Source organism: Balaenoptera physalus (assembly GCF_965194825.1).
Source record: "Balaenoptera physalus genome assembly, chromosome: 10".
In the NCBI taxonomy this organism is placed as follows: domain Eukaryota; kingdom Metazoa; phylum Chordata; class Mammalia; order Artiodactyla; family Balaenopteridae; genus Balaenoptera; species Balaenoptera physalus.
The window spans coordinates 34,170,088-34,189,287 of record NC_138889.1 but is presented as its reverse complement, the minus strand read 5'-3'; the positions used below and the strand labels follow the sequence as shown (position 1 = coordinate 34,189,287).

At 33.7% G+C, this 19,200-nt stretch overlaps 1 protein-coding gene across 1 annotated transcript in view; it reads right to left on the bottom strand.

Annotated features, from left to right (window-relative positions):
• Positions 1 to 19,200, bottom strand: part of ANGPTL5 (angiopoietin like 5) — a 30,214-nt gene that overhangs the window by 10,772 nt on the left and 242 nt on the right. The window contains exons 2-8 of the mRNA XM_082410006.1: positions 14,751 to 14,941; positions 12,401 to 12,545; positions 10,364 to 10,467; positions 9,381 to 9,474; positions 7,095 to 7,195; positions 5,340 to 5,460; positions 3,064 to 3,249 (exon numbers count right to left, since the gene is read on the bottom strand). Coding sequence (XP_082266132.1) covers positions 3,064 to 3,249; positions 5,340 to 5,460; positions 7,095 to 7,195; positions 9,381 to 9,474; positions 10,364 to 10,467; positions 12,401 to 12,545; positions 14,751 to 14,846 — 847 coding nt within the window. The 5' untranslated portion in view covers positions 14,847 to 14,941. The remainder of the gene's footprint in view (positions 1 to 3,063; positions 3,250 to 5,339; positions 5,461 to 7,094; positions 7,196 to 9,380; positions 9,475 to 10,363; positions 10,468 to 12,400; positions 12,546 to 14,750; positions 14,942 to 19,200) is intronic.

Sequence of the window (19,200 nt, the reverse complement as noted above, 5' to 3'; positions counted from 1 at the left end):
TCCTCAACATGATAGGCATGTTTAAGTAGACATTTGTTGGAACAAATTATGGTGGTCTGTGATGGCCTAGGAAAACTTTGCATATTATCAGTTAATAAATTGAAAACTATTAAATCGTTGCATGATTGTATGAAAGGATCAAACAGTAGCAGTATAAATTGAATGATAGTTTCCTTCGTATGCTTTAAAAACTAAATCCCATCCCTTACCCCTGGTAACCACTAATGTGCTCTCCATTTCTACAATTTTGTCACTCCAATTATTTCATATAAATAGGCTCAGAATATGTTAAAAAAGAATAAGTGGACATTCGATATAAAATCACAAATCACAAAATGGAAGCTTGGCTGTGTAGAGAGAAGCAGATAATTTAGGTCAAAAATATGGTGTATAAACCTGTCATACTTTGGGGAAGAGTAATATGGTAATTGGTAATTTAGGAAGAGAAAATAATTTACACACAAATTTTTATACCAGTACCATTTTACATCACTTTAGGTAGAGAGGTATGGATGAAGGTGACACCTCTACCTTTAAGGAACAAATTTATAACTGCAAAGTTGTTTGATTTTATTTAGGGGCCACCAAGTTTATATTAAATGCCCAATGCCCTCAAGAAAAAAATCAGCTATACCACTGAGGTATGTCTTTTCTTCATGGTTCTCCACATGATATGCATACTAATTGGATAGTTGTTAAAACACCACCATATTTTAAAGACTTACACTGGACATTCTATGTATGGTATCCCTGATAGTCACAGTAATCTTCAAAGATTAAGTATCTTGGCCAAGGCAACCTGGCTAACTAAGTAGCAGGGGTAGAAGTCATGTTTGTTTGTTTCTTTTAAATCACATAAATAAAAGATTCTAATTAGTCCCATTGTACTTAGATTTCACTTATAGATAAAATTTGCTAAAATGTTTGAAACACTAAGTAAAAGTGAAGCTATGTAAAATCTTTGAAGAATTCAAAGCCCACGTTTGTTTCATTATGTTCCAAATGTTTGGCCTCTTTTGAGATGTCTTTGAGGAACCTGGAGAACTTCACTAATGGTAGTGGCCTATCCTGTACCCCAGCCCTGTCTCTGACCATGTACTTCATAGGAACAAAATGTCAAAATTGCACATATTTGCAGGGAGAATGTCATTTTCAATACCACATGGTGCAAAACCTTTCAGAAGTTCAAATGAGAAAGACAACACTTATGGATCATTGCCTAAATTATATGATCCCTCCACAGATACTCTCCCTAGTTAAGTCCAACCATCAGAAGGATCATACATTATATGAGCTCCTCACTGGATTATATTTAATAATTTACTCTAAAAATATAATGCATAGGTCTATTTTTAAAGAAATGGCCCATTAAAACTCACTGTTACGTTTTCTGTCCGAGTGTGATTAGAAAACATGACACTTTGTTTTCTCTAAGAACCCAGAAAAATGTCTCTCAAGTTTTAAAACCAGGACAATGTGTCCTCATGGAACAACTGTGCTCCTCAAATGTTCAAATTTCATATTTCTATTTTTGCTCTGAGCTCAAAGTCAAATGTCTGGCTCACCTCTACCAAATACCTGATCATACTTAACTATACTGTTATCTTTACATTCTTTTGACATCTTTTTCTTTATTTTGATTATATTATGTGATGAACATTTGAAAGTTACTTAACAACTTTATTGGGAAAAGGCAGAATAGGGCATGACAAAATTTGAGGCTTCCAAAATGAAAAAATTCTTTCCATTATAAACTGTATCCTCTAATGAGATCCTAGTCATCTTCTAGAGAAATCCCACATAAACTTTTCCTAACATTGTATGTTCCATATTTAGATAGTTCTTTACTCTTTTAGAGATGAAGCCTCAAAAATTATATAACTCCTTAAAGTTGTCCCTATATGTCAATATTTAAATTTCAGACTTTTACTTAATATCCTAAGTCTAAACCCCCTCAGATATCAGAGATTCCATCCATACCAGGCAACTTCTCATGCCCAGTAATTTTCCTCCCTCTGTGCCTTGACTCAAGCTGCTCTGTTTGCCAACATTCATTTGTCAAAAGCCTATCCATTCCTCCAAGTACAGATCAGTGATTCTCAACTATAAGGATGCCAACATATCCATCTAGTGAATACAAATACCTGGGCCCAAACTTACTGGATCAGATTCTGCATGAGTATGTACTTTCAAAAAGCATCCCAGGTTGACTCTAACATTAATTCTTTGTTGAAAACTACCCTTCCATGAAGATTTTCTGGATGCAATCCACTGGAATCATTCTCTCTTTCTCTTTAGCCCCCAAAGCTCTATCGGTATTCTGTGTTTTCAGTTTTATTTAATCTCCCCCTCTATATTGTGATCAGTTAAAGAACTGGGAACACAACTCATTCATTTTTGGATTTCTAACACTAAACATACCTAATGAACAAGTACCATGATGAGCAATGAACAGGAGAGCTGAATTTAGTATTAAATCAAGTTTAAAATATCAGCATCAAAATATGAATTTAACATCAAGTATTTTGAAGTTCTAAAAATTTAACTTATTTGGAAATGAGTAGATGTACCGAGATATAGCCAAAAAAAAAAAGCCCCCACTAAACTAGTTGTTCTATCAGCCTGGGTCCTTGCCCGTGCTCAGATGTGATGAGCTGGGACTCGGGCAAGTCACTTAATCTTTCAGGTTTCTTCACTTGCAAAGTGAGAAGAGTGAAGAGCAGCTCTAACATTCTATGACTTCTAAACACCAGCTTCTCAGTACATGAAAATGTAAATAATGCCTTCCCAGCCTGCCCCACAGATTCGCTATCTAAAGAATCAATTGTGATTACATATGGCAAAATTGTTCTAAAGTGTATAAAGCACTTCAAAATCACGAGGTGATGCAACCATCATAGCAGAGTTTCAAAACTCAAAACTTAGCCAGTTTTCTCATTCCTAACCTATTCTGTTATCAGTTACGTGTCATATACCAAAAGAAATGCATTACTTTTATCTTCATCTAATATTGAGTCAGCTATATTTAAATCTTTTGGATAACTTTAGGAATAAAAAACTTACCAGCATTTCCCGAATATCGTCCTAAGTGCATTTTAAAAAATCTTGTTTCATCCTCTAGCCAAAAATTATCATATGATGCATAAGCGAATGTGTCATCTTCAGATTCCAGTGCCACATACAGCATAAAACCGGTATTCTTCTGATTCACTATGTAAAAAATCTTTTTCAGCCCTAGCCAAAATTCACCTGTTTAAAAAAAATGCTTTTTTAAATATATTTTAATACAAGTTAGATAACCCTCTGTTATTAAGTGTTTGATTTTGCTTAGCGTTATAACTAACTCCAATAACTCCAAGATGGCACACATAAATTATTTGAGAGACTAGATTGCCCTGGTTCAAATTATCAGTGTTTGCCTAATTTACCAAAACATATATATATGTGTATCTTCCCACTTCTACTTTACTAGACTTGGGATAACCAGTCTCTGTTTCATTTTTTTATCTCCCCAAATTAAATTCAAAAATTCATTTAAAGATCACGTAAAAAGTCAAGTTTTACCTTAAGGCATGTCAACAAAAAATGAGTTCAAATATTATGGCAGGTAACAAAATGATGTGTACCAGTAAATATAAGAGGTTTAACCTCCAAATCAGCAACTCCTAAAGAAATATTTTCTGAAAATGCTCAGTAGAAATTATTTTTTCTGTCTTTGAGAATAATGTTTTGTGAACAAATATTTCCTTATTATAATGCAGCTCGTCAGTTACTTATGAATGAGGACATAAGGTAGCGACACTGGAGCATACCCAGGTTAAGGGTCAATATTTCCAAGATGATTATAGATCCAAGATGGATTATTGAGCTCCCTAATTCAGACTGCATTCTTCTCGCATGTTCTAGCCAATGGCTTTCTACCTCCCTCTACCCACTGTGGCATAACCTAAATGTGGACACTCCTGCTCTGAAGTATATCCCTCTGCTTGAATCATGAAATTACTGAAGGAAGTAAGGATCTAGTCAGAGCAAACTTCAAGAATTGGGGGACAATGTGACAGCATTCAAATCTTAAAACTATAGCTAAGATACTAAGTCACTCTCCAGGCCTTACAGGGGCATTTTAGCTACATTCCCACTTAGAACTGAAAAGTATTCTGAAGAAATACTGGAAGAAAGGAAGTATAGGAAGTAAAAAAGAAGTACAAGAAGGAAGGTGGGCCCGCTTAGTTTCTCACAGTCTGACACTACAATTTAAGTGTCCTTGCCATCTTTCCCCTCTACCCCAACTTCAGATTTAACTGAACAGTACATTTTCCTTAATCCCAAGTTTATTTTTTTAAATAGGCCAAGTACAAAGCAGTCTGCTTATGTGAAGTATACCTGCCTGAAGACATTTTTTGTCAAAACTCAGATAATTTTCCCATGGAAATAAGCATTAAGTAAGGAAGATAACAACTTAGAGCCTGCAGATCTATGACAGCTCAATTCAGAAGGCAGCCCTTACTGGAAAATTGGAGGTAATGCTAAGAAAACACAAGTATATCAACTGCATTCCATAGCATGGCAGCTATTTGGCCTTACTTATGACATTTTATTACATTTCATGTCCCTTCTAACACCATTGGCATGCTGTAGGGTTTTTAGCAGTAGGACAAACACCACCACTTATTAAATTCTTGGATGACATTATTATGGGATGTTAGAGACTTTAAATTATAACAACAGTAACTTAAAATAATAGCATAAAAATGATCAAAGTCACCTGCAAATGTTCCAATTAATGTAAAATTCTGCAGGGTTCAGAAATACTGGTGCTTCTATTCACCAGCAAAAGTTGATGCTGCCATGTGGTAATAACGTGAACAGATTTTACAGTTCACCTGGGGTTTACATTTTCCAAGTTTTGAGCATAGTGATTTTTACTGACATTTACGTAATTTGAATTCCTACAGCCATGGACCTCAATTTTCTATTTCGTATGCTTGTGTAGACACAGCACAAATCTCAAGAATTTCAAGGTCCCTGCTCATTCAGGTTTTCATTCTACAAATAGTTATTGAGTATCTGCCAGAATTCTTCTGGGTGCATAATCAATACTTAATAAATAAGACAATTTAGAATTTTCACTCAAATCACATTTCAACTAAAAATAAAGATTTTCATATCCCAACTGAAGACCTGTTTAAGTAATTTGGCATATAACCAGAGGGTAATTTGTCATATTTTTATATTCACAAGGATTTGCTATTTTTACTAACAGTTTGACCAATAGAGACAGAGTCCATAGGCATATTATCAAAAAGAAGAAAAAAGAGGAGAAATAAATAAAATTTGACCTAAAAGGTCACCAAATCCGTCCAGATAATCGCACCATAACCTTTGGAAGTCAATTATCCCATCAATCCTTTTCTGTATCACAGTCCAACCACCTCCTCTGTAATCCATGTCACACATTACCTAAAATAAACCCAGAAAAGACAAAAGTAACATAATATTATTTTCATTCTTTGATATAAAATTCATACTTCACCCTTAAAGCCTAGAGAAAGAGAATATACTTCCACTGAAAGTTTCAGTGCAACTGTATGTCATTAATGTATTCAGATATTTTTTAAATCTCTAGAAATAATACTGTTTATTATAAAACAAACCTAATTGCGGTCCCTGTATCAGTCATTTTTTTAACATATGTGTTTGTAGCATTTTAAAGTTACCCTCTTATTCCTCAACTCCATAAATATTTTTCAGTTGAGTAATAACTGTACCAATCTGATGTGGCAGAGTGATGTATTTCTTTATAAATTAACTTTTCCTTTTAATTAAAACACTGATTTTTTAAAAACAGCGTTAAATATGCCTGTGTGCCTGTCTTTGATTGCTTTTTTTCCTCCAAAAGCCTGGAAGGCTGTGTTCAGACTGGGATTTTCAGACAGAAAGGCATGATTTGTGCCCCATCTCAGCAGGCACTCATAGGTGCATCTGTGGTGCTCTGTTAAATGCCTCTAAGAGGACAACCATAGGGGACCCATAGAAGTGACACAGTGAGAAAATCAGAGCAATCCTCCCCATCAGAAACTTCCCACACACAGACAGAAAAAGGCAGTGTGGAGGAAGTTAGGGAACCAACACTTTCCCACCAAAGAGGTAATTATGCATCCCACTCTTCACAAAATTAGAAGCCTTCCCTTTCCACATCTGTTCAGGCCCATTTTTGAATCTGTAGGTGAAGTAATTTAGGTAATTTAAAATTATTTCCCACTTAGTTCCCAATTTTTGACATCCTGTCAATAGATGTCAAAAAATAATGTTAGTATCTCTGAGATGAGAAACTGGTTTAGAAAAAAATATTTTAATAAAGACTATCAATAAGGTATGATATTGGTATTATAAATTTCTTATGCACAAAAAAGTAACCAGAAAATTATATATATATAATTTTTATATACTATATAGACTATATGTAATATAGTAATATTATAATACATAATTTTAATAACACATAATTTCTAGTAGAAATTTCTTCTAGAAATCATGGTATAGAACTACTAAGGATAAATATAAGAGTAATTTATTTGATTTGATTTAAGAAATGGATCAGGTTCTCAATCTGTCTCACAATTCAGTGAAAGGTTTTTTTAATTATTAATTTCTTATACAATCACAAAAAATCACTTATCATCCAAAGAAAGTATAACCAAGTGTAGGAAGAGAAACTAAAGTATTTTTAGCAAGCCCCAAGGCAAAGCACACAATTATTTTTTAATATCCATAAGCTAATTCAAGCAAGTAAGTATTTATTTTGCATAGTTCTGCCTACTGTAAGGATAATATAAGATCTTGCACCAAATGGATTTACTTTAAAGAGTGTAACCATGAACACTCAAATAGAAAAGTGAAAGACCCTCTAGTTCTTTTATTAGTTTGTGGTTTGGGCAAAGAATTCCAGAAAACAAAAATTTTGAAACTGGAACTTATACTGATTTATTTTAAAATTTTTAAGAAAAATTAAAATATTAAAACAATTAAAATTCTAATATTATTTAAATAAGTTAGATGCCTATCCTATTCCATATAATAAGGGAAAACTTTACCTCAAATGGGTAACTAGATCCTTCTGGGTGGATTATATACAAACCACTTGGTGTTTTAGTGACAGAACCAATGGTATCTTTAATATCAGTACAATCTAAACCTAGAAAAGTAAAATTAGTTATTTAGGATATTTCCACATATACATTTAAGACAATCATTTTATAACAGAGAATTGACAGTGCTATCTGAAATTATTATTATTAAAATGTTCAGTAATGATGATGATTTTAACTTTTTGAAAATGAAAAATTGTCTCAACTTTAGAAATAAGAAACTAGATAGATGTAGGAACTGGGATTGAATAAGTTATGCTGCAATAAACCTTCACTAATAACTAACTCACTGTTATTGATTAGTATTCCATTTGGTATCAACATTTATTTAATATGTTTTATGATTATGCATTCTCTTGTCCAATAAATAATGCCCTTTCAGAAATCTAGGCTTATTTTGGGAACATAATGTGTAACAGAAATCTGTGTGAATGAGGAGGAGAAAATCCAAAGGAATAAGTAGATTAATTACTATTGACACATCCTTTCTCCACTATTTGAAATTTCAGAGATTCTGGTGTTTGGGGGCCCACCATTACAAACAGGCAAAGGGAGAGGAGGGGGAAATCACTTTCTTCACCAGAGAAAATGATGCTGAGGCTAGAGCCTGCTCTGTTGACAATAGCTAGAACTGTAGCAGTCTATAATCACCTTCTCTTAAGCACTCCCCTTTCCAGGGGATTGTAAATATATTATGTAGATACGATATTATAGTTTACTCTGATATACTTTACTTTGTGTTATCTTTTATAAATGTGATAAAACAAATTCAACCCTTACAGCATCAGTTACCAAGAGAACAAACACATGAAAGCCTGAGACTTCAGAGCCAGAAGCTTGGGTTAGATTCCTAGTTCTACTATTTACTAGCCAGAACCATTAGCTAAGTTACTTACCTACTTTTCTTCATGTGCAATATTGTTATAATAATAATACTATCTACTTCATAGTGTCATTCTGACGATTTACATAGTAAGACATTATATCAATATAAAGCACTTAGCACAGTGCCTAGCGCACAGTAAATATGCAGAAAATGTCATCTACAAAAAGGTAGCTATAAAAAATTGTTTGCTTTCCCCTTCACTTCTAGAAGATATAGATTTGTTGCCTTTCTTCTGAATTGCTAAGAGACATTTTCATAATAACTTTATGTTCAGAGATATGATAATAGAAGTTTACAATGAAGGACTAATCTGAGTTGGAATATCTGCTTTGCCATCACCATCCAAATAAATATGAACAGGTTATTCAGATGTTTCTGGGCTCCATATTCCTTATCTGAGTATGGTGATCATCATAGCAAACACTTATACTGTCTTACTATGCATCAAGCAATATTTTAGGAGCTTTTGGTGTATTTATTCATTTAATCCTCATAAGAACCATATGAGGTAGGTACTATCAGTTTACTGATGAAGAAACTGATATCAAGGAAACAGTGGATGAGGGATTTGAAGACAGGTGATCTGACACCAGAGTCCATGCTCATAACCACCATGTTACACTACCTACACTACTCACTTATGGGAAATAAATGAGATATAATAGAATAACAAAAAATAACATGTGAAAGTGCCTGTCATAGTACCTGACACATAGGTGATTCTCAGTAACAGCTTATTTCCTTCTCTTTGTAAGGAAAAAAAGAAAGATCATTCATTAGGCTGTCAATAAATATTTACTTGCTTGGAACTTCTTGTTATTAATTCACAACTGTAAGATATATAGGGCACTTTTCTTAGAAACCCATGACTTTAGGAATTACTATACAGTGTTTTAGTATGAACAGTGCTAAATTCCAGTTTCTTTTGTCTTAAGTTTCTTTTTCTTTTCAAATTTTATGTCCCAATTTGAAACATCTCAAACATGTTAAAAATACTTTTTACAGGTGGGAGGAATTCTGAGACCTTCTTTTCTTCTAACTGAAGATTGATTATTAATATTAAAATGTAAAAGGAGAGCCTGAATTCAGTTACATAAAACTATGCAATTTTCAACAGATTCAGAATATCTGCATACAGCCATAGCTTTCAAATGGTCAGAAAAGCTTCCCAATTCAGGAAAGTACACATTGTCTGAGTTGAAATTTGGCAGGTATTACTCCTCCAGTCTGTTAGATGATAATGAGCTGTATTTTTTAAACAGAAGTTCTAAATGCATCAACCTGTCCAGGAAATTTTTAAGCAATAAAAGACAAGTATGAAAAGGGTGAAATACCAAAGTTCTCACCATGTGACTGAACTGGTCTGTGAGGAAAAGTATCCAGCTGTTTTCTAAAAACTTCTGTAGTCAAAAGGAGAACTCGATTCATGAGCTCATTAACCTAAACACACATGCATATATTTAAGCAAATTTATACTTGAACAAAACTCTCTTAGCTGAATTTTATAAGTGATATCTCTAAGCCTCTTATAAATCCAGCTTTGAAATATATATAATGCCCATTTTTCTTTTGAATTCCTTACTGCTCTAAGCAGTAAAGAAAGGCATTACTAAATAGCAATCATTAAATTGAGTACTGTTTTCCTCCTACACGTTGCTTTCATCTGCCCAATTCTGCATTTAACTGCCCTTGCAGATCTGTTCTTTGTATCTTGCCTGCTCCTTTGCTGTAGTTTCTTATCTGATCTCCCTGTCTCCTCCCTCTGCTCTTCCTCAAGTCATCCTCCTCACTAGCTGTCAATCTAATCATCGCATTTCCCTGCTCAGACACTTCAATGACTCCTTGGTGTGGCATGAGTTAGCTCCTATTTGTTTAAGTCAGTTTTCCTTATACACCTCAACCTCACCAGCCACTCCACCCCTGCACCACTTCAAGCAGTTCCCCAGAATGGAAGGTCCTACTCTTCTTACCCAACATTTGTGACCTTTGAAGCATTTATCCATCTTTCATGATTCAGTTCATAATCTCTGTCATCTGGGAACACTTCTCATAGCTCAGATATTGAATTTCTTTGGTGCATCCCTCTGACAGCATTCACAACATTTTCAATACATTTTTCTGCTCCCTTAGACTGTATAAGCTTTAAGTGAAGATCTTTTTTTGTTGTTATTGCTTTCTGTTTGCCTGAGGCTTACTATGGTGCCTCTAACATAGTAGGCACTAAATAGATGTATGCACTTTAATGTATTAAAAAATTAAACAATTATACCTCTAGCTAAGTATATCAATGTACACATACAATAACAACACAATTCTAAAAAATCCATACCTGATTAGATAAATAATCCAAGGAATCTTGCTGCTCATCCATCATATTTCTTAGTAGTTTTTTGGTACTTCGTGTATAAGAAACAATAGAATTTTGCAAATTTCCTTAAATCATAATAAAATGGGTTTGCTAAATATTATTTTGTTACAGAAAACAAGTACAGTGAAAAATAATTTCAAAATGATTTTGGATAAATATGTAACAATAAAGCTTAATCTAATACATAGAATTGCATATTCTAGTCAGTACTTTTTTGTTCAACCCAGGATTATCCAAGAAAACAATTGTTTCAATACCTCCCAATGAAAGTATGCTTCCTAATAATTTAGATTACCCCCAAATAATTTAATCTGATATAAATGAGAGACAACTTTCTGAATATCAATTCTCACTTTATAAGATGAGAGGTACAGAAGCAGGAGGTCCAAGACTTATCAATTCTTACTACATAAGAAAGTAAAAGGCAATAATTCCATATCATGTAAGTTAATTTTAAAAGTAAATCTTTCTTTAAATTTTTTTTCTATTAATGCTATATTGTTATATAAACAAATTACAAACACACATACATATATACCCATAATAAATCTTAGTCAAAAGTTTTAGCTGGGGCTTCCCTGGTGGCGCAGTGGTTGAGAGTCTGCCTGGCAATGCAGGGGACATGGGTTCGAGCCCTGGTCTGGGAGGATCCCACATGCCGCGGAGCAACTAGGCCCGTGAGCCACAATTACTGAGCCTGCGCGTCTGCAGCCTGTGCTCCGCAGCAAGAGAGGCCGCGATGATGAGAGGCACGCGCACCGCGATGAAGAGTGGCCCCCACTTGCCGCAACTAGAGAAAGCCCTCGCACAGAAACGAAGACCCAACACAGCCATAAATAAATAAATTAAAAAAAAAAAAGTTTTAGCTGGTTGGTTTCTGGTTAAACTTTTACTATGTATTTTTGTTTTTATTTTAAAACAATCTTTCTTATAGAATAGTTTCAAGAACAGTATGAAGAACTTTTTCTTAATTCTTTTGAGCATGCCACCATGATGCCCCTGGATACTTCAGTGTGTTTTTCTTACACCAAAGACATTCTCCCCAACACAGCCATCAAAATCAGGAAATAAACATTGACTACCATGTACTTCTCGATTTTATCCAAGTTTATTCAGTTATACTGATGATGTCCTTTACAACAAAAGGAGTCACACATTATGGCATACATTATTCTTTTAAAAATTATTTATTTCTATGTTCCTAACTTTTACTCTAGCAGTAGAATCACATTAACAATTCGTGATATTTTAAAATCTACCTCACCCAGCTTCATCTCTCATTTTTACTTTGTCTCTCACTTTCTATTAGACACTCCCTGGATTTAGACATCTGTCTTAATGGATCTAAAGCCACACTCATAGGTTTGAGAAGCCTGAGATACCTGTGTTATACATAGAATTAAACACAATAAAGTGAGCTTTTTATACTTTCTGACCTAGGAGTTACAGTCCTATAAGAACTGGATCAGAACCTCCTCCATTTCTGATCCCCCGTCTCACTTCACCGCCTATGTACATATAAATAGATCATGAAAATTACTGCACTGTTACTAGTTTTAAACAAAAATGGAGATTTTAAAACTTTTTATTTTTTATACTTTGCCACATAAATTCGCTGTGAATTTTTATTATATCTATTGTAGAATTTACTCAATATTAGTGAATTCCCTCTCAAAACTCAGGTGAAATTTGCCATTTGTTCAGACGGAAGTAAGAAAATAGTGCTAGGCGAATTGATACTATGAGTGCCTTCTGGCTCGCCCCTTCCCTATGTGGCTAGTTGGTGTCACTGGGCCATATTACATAGAAGAAGGATTTGTTCATTTATCAAACACTTACGAAGCACCTACTATGTGCCAAACACATAAAACTCCTGGCCTAGGATGATCAGGATATATATAAAATGACCCACACAAATGCTAAGCTATATCTTTCCATCTCTACCCTAGAAATAATAAATCATATACCTGTATAATTGTGGTTATTTTTAATACTTACTACACATGAAATGTTTTTCTTCTCGTGTAATCTTAGTTTTAACATCACATGATTCCTCACAATCTTCTTTATAAACAGTAGCATTACTTTTACTTTCACCTTTTGCATTAGATTCATCTTCTACAATGTTATCTACTGGAGAATCCTTTATATTAAAAAAATAAAAATAAGAAAAAATATATGAAATATGTTGTATTACCTAATATGTCATAAATAAGAAGAGTGTAGAAAAAAAGATGAGATTTCAGGACATATACAAGGATGATCATTAGAAAAAAACATAATTAACTGGTTAGTTCAAACTTCCACAAATAAACCTTATGGGTAAATTCTAGGTATGAACAATAAATATATGTTAATTCATTATTTTTGCTCTCCTTTTTTCTTCTCCAATTCCAAAAGGAATCATTTAGGGTCTACGTTCTAGTGTGGTGGTTCTATGGCCTTGACCTTTAACTTTTACACATTTCCATGTGCAATATAGTTCTCACCATCCCTCTTCCAGGAATTGTGCAATTTGAAGTTCTTTGAATGGGTACTAAGAAGGTTCCCTGAGATGCCTACAACATTTCTATGCCAAAAACACTTTTTGCCACTAGTTATTAGGAATCGTGGTTTGGGGGAAATGTGCAGGAGAATTGTTGCTTTTGTATAAGCTAAAGTATTTACAGATTTGAAAGGTAAAGTATGCATAGATTTAAAAGGTACCAGTGAATATTTAAAATGGATAAACAACAAGGACCTACTGTATAGCACAGAGATCTCTGTTCAATGTTATGTGGCAGCCTGGATGGGAGGGGAGTCTGAGGGAGAATGTATACATGTATATGTATGGCTGAGTCACTTTGCTGTGCAACTGAAACTATCACAACATTGTTAATTGGCTATACTGCAATATAAAATAAAAAGTTAAAAAAATAAAAAAATAGAAGGTAGCAGTGATAACAGAAAAAAAGCATGGAATTTTGCTTTGCAAAATCAACAACAGATATCATTTTAAAAAGCCAGCAACCTTATATATAGAATGGATAAACAACAAGGTCCTACTGTGTAACACAGGGAACTATATACAATATCCTGTAATAAACCATAAAGGAAAAGAATATGAAAAAGGATATATATATATTCAGTTACATATGTATAACTGAATCACTTTGCTATACAGCAGAAATTAACACAACATTGTAAATCAACTACACTTCAATAAAATAAAGTTTTAAAAAATTAAATTTAACTTAAATTAAAATAAAAAGCCAACAACCAACTACAAACCTGTGATTACTAGGGGGGAGAAGGAAGCAGAAAGGTGCAAGATGGGGTAGGAGATTAAAAAGTACTAACGACTATTCAAAAAGAAAAAAGAAAGAAAGCCAATTACAGATGTCATTCTAAAGGTATCTGTTCTTGTTGGCACACTACTGGTTTTTTTAATGTTAAAACATTCTTTGGTAGAAGTTATGTGATTTAAAATAACTCTGTAATTTAAAGAACATAATAACAAGCTTTGTCCTCTTTGACCTGGATATTGAGAGAAAGGTAAAGAGCTAATCACAATATAAAAGATATTTGCCCAAAAAGATGCTTCAATTTGTTACATAGATCTACTTTTAACTTTTTGCTCTTTCCCCTAAACTGCTATAATAATTGACATAGTAGATGTTTTCAAAAACTTAGGTTACAACTATATTTTTTAGATCTAAATAAGATTCTTAAATTTTTAGTATAGAGAATTGTTATTAATATTTCTGTAGCTTTTTTAGAATTTATTCTTGCTTCAACTTTGGAATTTAGTATTGATACAGTGGTAAATACATTTTATAACATTTAACAATTATAAGCCAACATTTAAATGTATAGAGATCCAAATCACCATCTACTCATAGTATTTCATACACTATCTTAGCTATCAATCACTCTGACATTGTTTTGAATAAAATTTTCTAATTTTAAATTTTAACATTTCCTAGGTAACCAGTCACAAGACTATATTTGAAGTATGAAAGTTTATAGAATAGTTTTTTTTTAAGCAAAGTGAATTTTTTTACTACCTACCAGATATTTCATTATTAAAGTTAACTGGAAAGTTGTTGGCTAGTTTTTAACCAAGGCCTGCAATTTCTTTAACAATTTTTCACAAGAAATGTATTAAGAGTCAATCTTCAGTTTATGGTTTCCTAAGTTTAAAAGTAATATTATTTAAGCATAAGTCTCAGCATTTCTATATAAACACTTTAATTTTCCCATAAATCATACTGAGTACTGTAATTAATCTTTTCAAACATCTAATATATATCTTGAAAACTATATAATCATGCTTTCCTAGCTGAAATAATATTGCTGAAATTCTTACCGTAGAATGATGCACACAGTTACCTTGTATAACTTCTCCACAAGTAAAAATACATAGATTTAATAACAAGAGTGAAGCTTGGAAAAGATAAATCATATTTTTCTTGGTTGGAGAAATGAAAATTTTCTTCAAATATCAGTCAGCTTTGTGTGGAAAGAACTCTAGTACACAGAGTCTTCAGTCAAAAATTTCTGGAAGGTGTACAACAAAAACAGAAGCCAGTACTTACTAGTTTCCATGCCCTCGTTTGAAACACCCTTCATATGAGAAAAAAGGTAGCCTCTAGAGATCCTGTCATTTTAAGTTATACAAACCCTTTTTTTATCACTACATGCCTGCATTGCAAATCCATGCTTTTGGAATACAGGCAGTAGCCAGCCAGCTAGCTAGCTAAATCAAGTAAGCAAGCAAGAATTTATAGCATCATCTAGTTTTTATGTCAGATTTTTTTTTCCCTTAGAAAAAATGCCTTTGATAAGGTATAACTCTATAATTGCAAACCAGTTTGCATAAAAATAGTAAGAAAGTAGAAATGAGTGATGTAGAGGGAAGAATATTACATTGGAACTATTTCTACAAAATACTAAGTAGAAATTTAATCAGTGTGGACACCCAGAGCAGATAATTCAGACTTAAAATATGTTTGCAACTGAATTTAGCTATCAGTGATGGTCACATTAACCACATAATGCCAAATTTCTAGGACTCTAATTGATTTGTATGTTTTACATCAATAGTGTTAAAACTTCAAAAATTGTGAATATAAGGGGACTATTGCTAGTGAAAATTACCGCTCTCTGAAAGTTGATAGATCAATGTCTGTGGTGAATTTTCAAATTCTCCATGATAGTGGCTCCTGTTTTTCACCACTTAAACATGCCTAAGTCTTCACTATCCTAAAATTAAGATTTTCCTGAGTCTTGTTTCCTATTCAAGGTATTATTTTCTCCATTTCCTTTCCTAGCCCAAGAACAACAGGGCAGAGATCATAGTTTTTATGGTACTTGCATAGTGATTGGTATGGTATAGGCACTAAGATATCAATTAATGAAGTAATATCTTAAACAAATTATCTATTTTCTGACTTTACATCCTCACCATGCACTATTTAAATGCAAACACTCTTATCTCTTATTCTACTGAAAATTTCTCATTTTCTCCAGTGAGGCAGCATGGGGTGGTTGGGAGTGCTGGCTCTGGTACCAGAATGCCTGGGTGAATCTTGACTCACCACTCCCTTTCTCTGGAAACTTGAGCAAAATTACCTAATATCACTATAGCTTACTTTCTTTGTAGAACGAGGATTGTCGTGTGGATTCAGTTATTTAATATATGTAAGCACTTAACACAGTGCAAGAGAAACGACAAGTACTCAAGCGTTAGGTGGTATAATTATTATTTTTTTTATTATTATCATCATTATTATTTGACTTGTTCTATAATACAGTTCTAACATTGCTGGCAATACTGATGACCTTTAAAATCTATATTAGAACTAGATGAGTATGTATCTTTAATCTTAAATTTCTAGTTGACGTCTCATAAAGTTGAAAAGAAGATGGCAGAACTTTAGCAATTTTAAATCAGCCAGATGTTAATATACTTTGTTCTTTCACAGCTTGCCCAGAGACAAATTCAGGAAATTCTTACTTGAGCAAGAAAATACTTCAGCAGAAAAAGTAATAGCCTCAGCAAGAAAATACTTCAGCAGAAGAAAAAATAGCCTCAGCCAAGATGAAAGTGAAAGCTCAAGAAATTGTCCATCACACGCTGCCTCACATAATTCACAAGGTTATAACGGTATCCAAATTAGATAAATTACGTGAACATGTTTTGTAGCCATAAAGTGGTTATTATATTTTCTTTTGTAAATAGAACATCATTAACAATTTCTGAAACCATGTTAATGAAGTTGGGTGTCTAATAGGCATCTCACATTTAACATACTTGAAACCTAAATCGTATCCCTTCTCCCACCCTCAACCTACTCCTCCCCATTTTAGGAAATGGCAATACCCTTTATGCAGTTGGCTCCAGCTCCAAATCTGAGAATCACATTTGACTCTTTTTTAAAAAATTCCACTGACTTGCCACAACCATGCATCAACACATCTTACTGGCTCAAGTTTAAAATCTGGAAGACTTCTTGCCACCTCTATTACTACCATCTTAGTCCAAGCCGCCATAATCTCTCACCCAGCCTACCGTTCAATCTAGTCTCATTGTTTCTAGCCTTATCGACTGTAGCCTAGTTTCTCCATAGCCACTAGAGTGATCCTTTTGAAAGATTAAATTAGATCTTACTCTCCTACTCAAAAGTCTCCAATGGCTTTCCCTCCACTGGAAGCTGGATTTTATATTAATTTATATTAATTCCTTGTATACTACGTAAGTCCCCACTGCACTAGAAGGACATCCCCCATGCACTGCTCCAATTTCAAGTCCTAGCACACTTCCCCGACCCCACTCTTTTCTAGATACAGTGATCTTCTTGCCGTTCCTTGAACATATCAAAGAAAATTCTGCCCTCAGAGCCTTTTGTATTTAAAGTACCCACTGCTTCTAGATAATATTCTTCATCCAAATATTTGAGTGGCAACCTTCTTTCTTCATTCAGACCTCTGCCCTAATTTCCCTTTCTTGGAGGCCTTCCCTGAGCACCGTATCTAAAATAGAACTGACATCAGTCTCTATCCCTCTATACTACTTCATTTTTCCTCATAGCACTTTTCACTACCTCATATATTCTAGTAGGAAAGAAAAACAAATGCAAGCTTAATGAGCATAGGGACTTTGAAGTTTTGCTCACTACTGTATTCCAGCACCTAGAAAGTGCTTGGCACATAGTAGGTGCTCAATATTTATTTCCTTCATAAAAGAATGAATTATTTTATGGTTTTTAAAGTGTGAAAAGTTAACCATTATATTTAATTAATATGTCTCTTTTAACAAAATAGAGAGACTTTAGTGTAATACTCTTTTTTATTGCTTAAGTCATACTTATCTTTCCTGCCAAGAGATAAAACTTATAAATGTCTCAAAATATCTTTCTATTATCCAAATATCTAATCTTAAAGCCTTTTTTTAGAATCAATACAACTTAATAAAGGACTGTACAACTTAAATAAAACATGAAAAACTTGCTTAACATTTTGAAGAAAGGAATAAATAATTTAAAGGTGAAAAAATAGATCTGTAATTTTTTAAAAAGCTGGTAACATTGTGTTTAAATTTTCTTTTCTTCTTGGGTATCATTGTAAAGCAACATTTGAATGAAGAATGTTTATGTGAGTAAACATCTGTAGGCTACTAAGAAACCAAGTTATGCTTCTTAATGCTAATACACCATGTGACAAAGCAATAAGGTGCCTATGAGTGATGAGATATCAAACTAATAATACAGAAAAAAACTAGACTTTCAGGAAGGCTAGCCATGCCCAAATACTTCAAACAGTAAGCACAACCTCCTCACTTTTATTTGCACTTTACACTGCCCTCCTTTGCTTACTCTCTCTCAAATTGGCCCTGGAGAAACAGACTTGTGATGATAGCAGTGGGAATAGAATCAACTTAAATTCCTGTGACTAGGCCAGTTAAAAATTTGCAAAGATAGCTAATCACCCCAGTATACACATTTAGCCTTTCTTTGTCAAGATTATCTATTCTACCCTCCTGGTATGGTCCTGAAGGGGGCTTATGTGTTTTGTGTTTTAACTCAAAACTGGATTTGTTGTGGCACTTCTAAATCTCAGTCACCAGAACACATTCCAGTTTGAGTCATTGTATCCAACTTTGCAAAAACTCTGTTTTAAATAGCTTCAACTGGAAAAGTTTATTATTTGAACTCTAAAAATGAACAAATTGATTCACAAAGACAGAGGTATTTTAATGGTGGGCGAGTGATTTTTATTCTGTTTGTACATTCTGCTTCCAATCTGGGAGTTTCTTCCACACAAAAAGAAAGAAAGAAAAAAAAAAACCTGGCTGAAATACAGTCAGAATTTATATGTACTTTTAAAATGAGCTCCAACAAGAGTTTCAGCCTTTTTTCAAATTTTTACTTGCAAAACCACTAAACCTGGTGGCTAAAAAATCCAATTTTCCATAAGAGCTTGAAACAATTTCAATATGATGATCTCTTTTGGCATATCTTCCCAGGAGATTACTAAATTAAATCTGCACTACTTTCCTGGCCGCCGATGCTTTGATGGTCTATTTCCAGAATCTGGCAGCAAGGCTGGCACCATTAAAAGCCTTTGCAATGCGACGTTATAAGTAGGAAAATGGCAAGGAAGACGACTTGCAGACGGAATGGCAGAAGCGTCAGGGAGTGGGTGAGAGAATGCAGAGAAAGGAAATTTCCACTCCACAAACCCTTTTAAAAGAGATGGTGTTTGGGGATAGTGATGCTCCAGAAAGACACAACCCAAACCCCACAGCAGGACTCTGT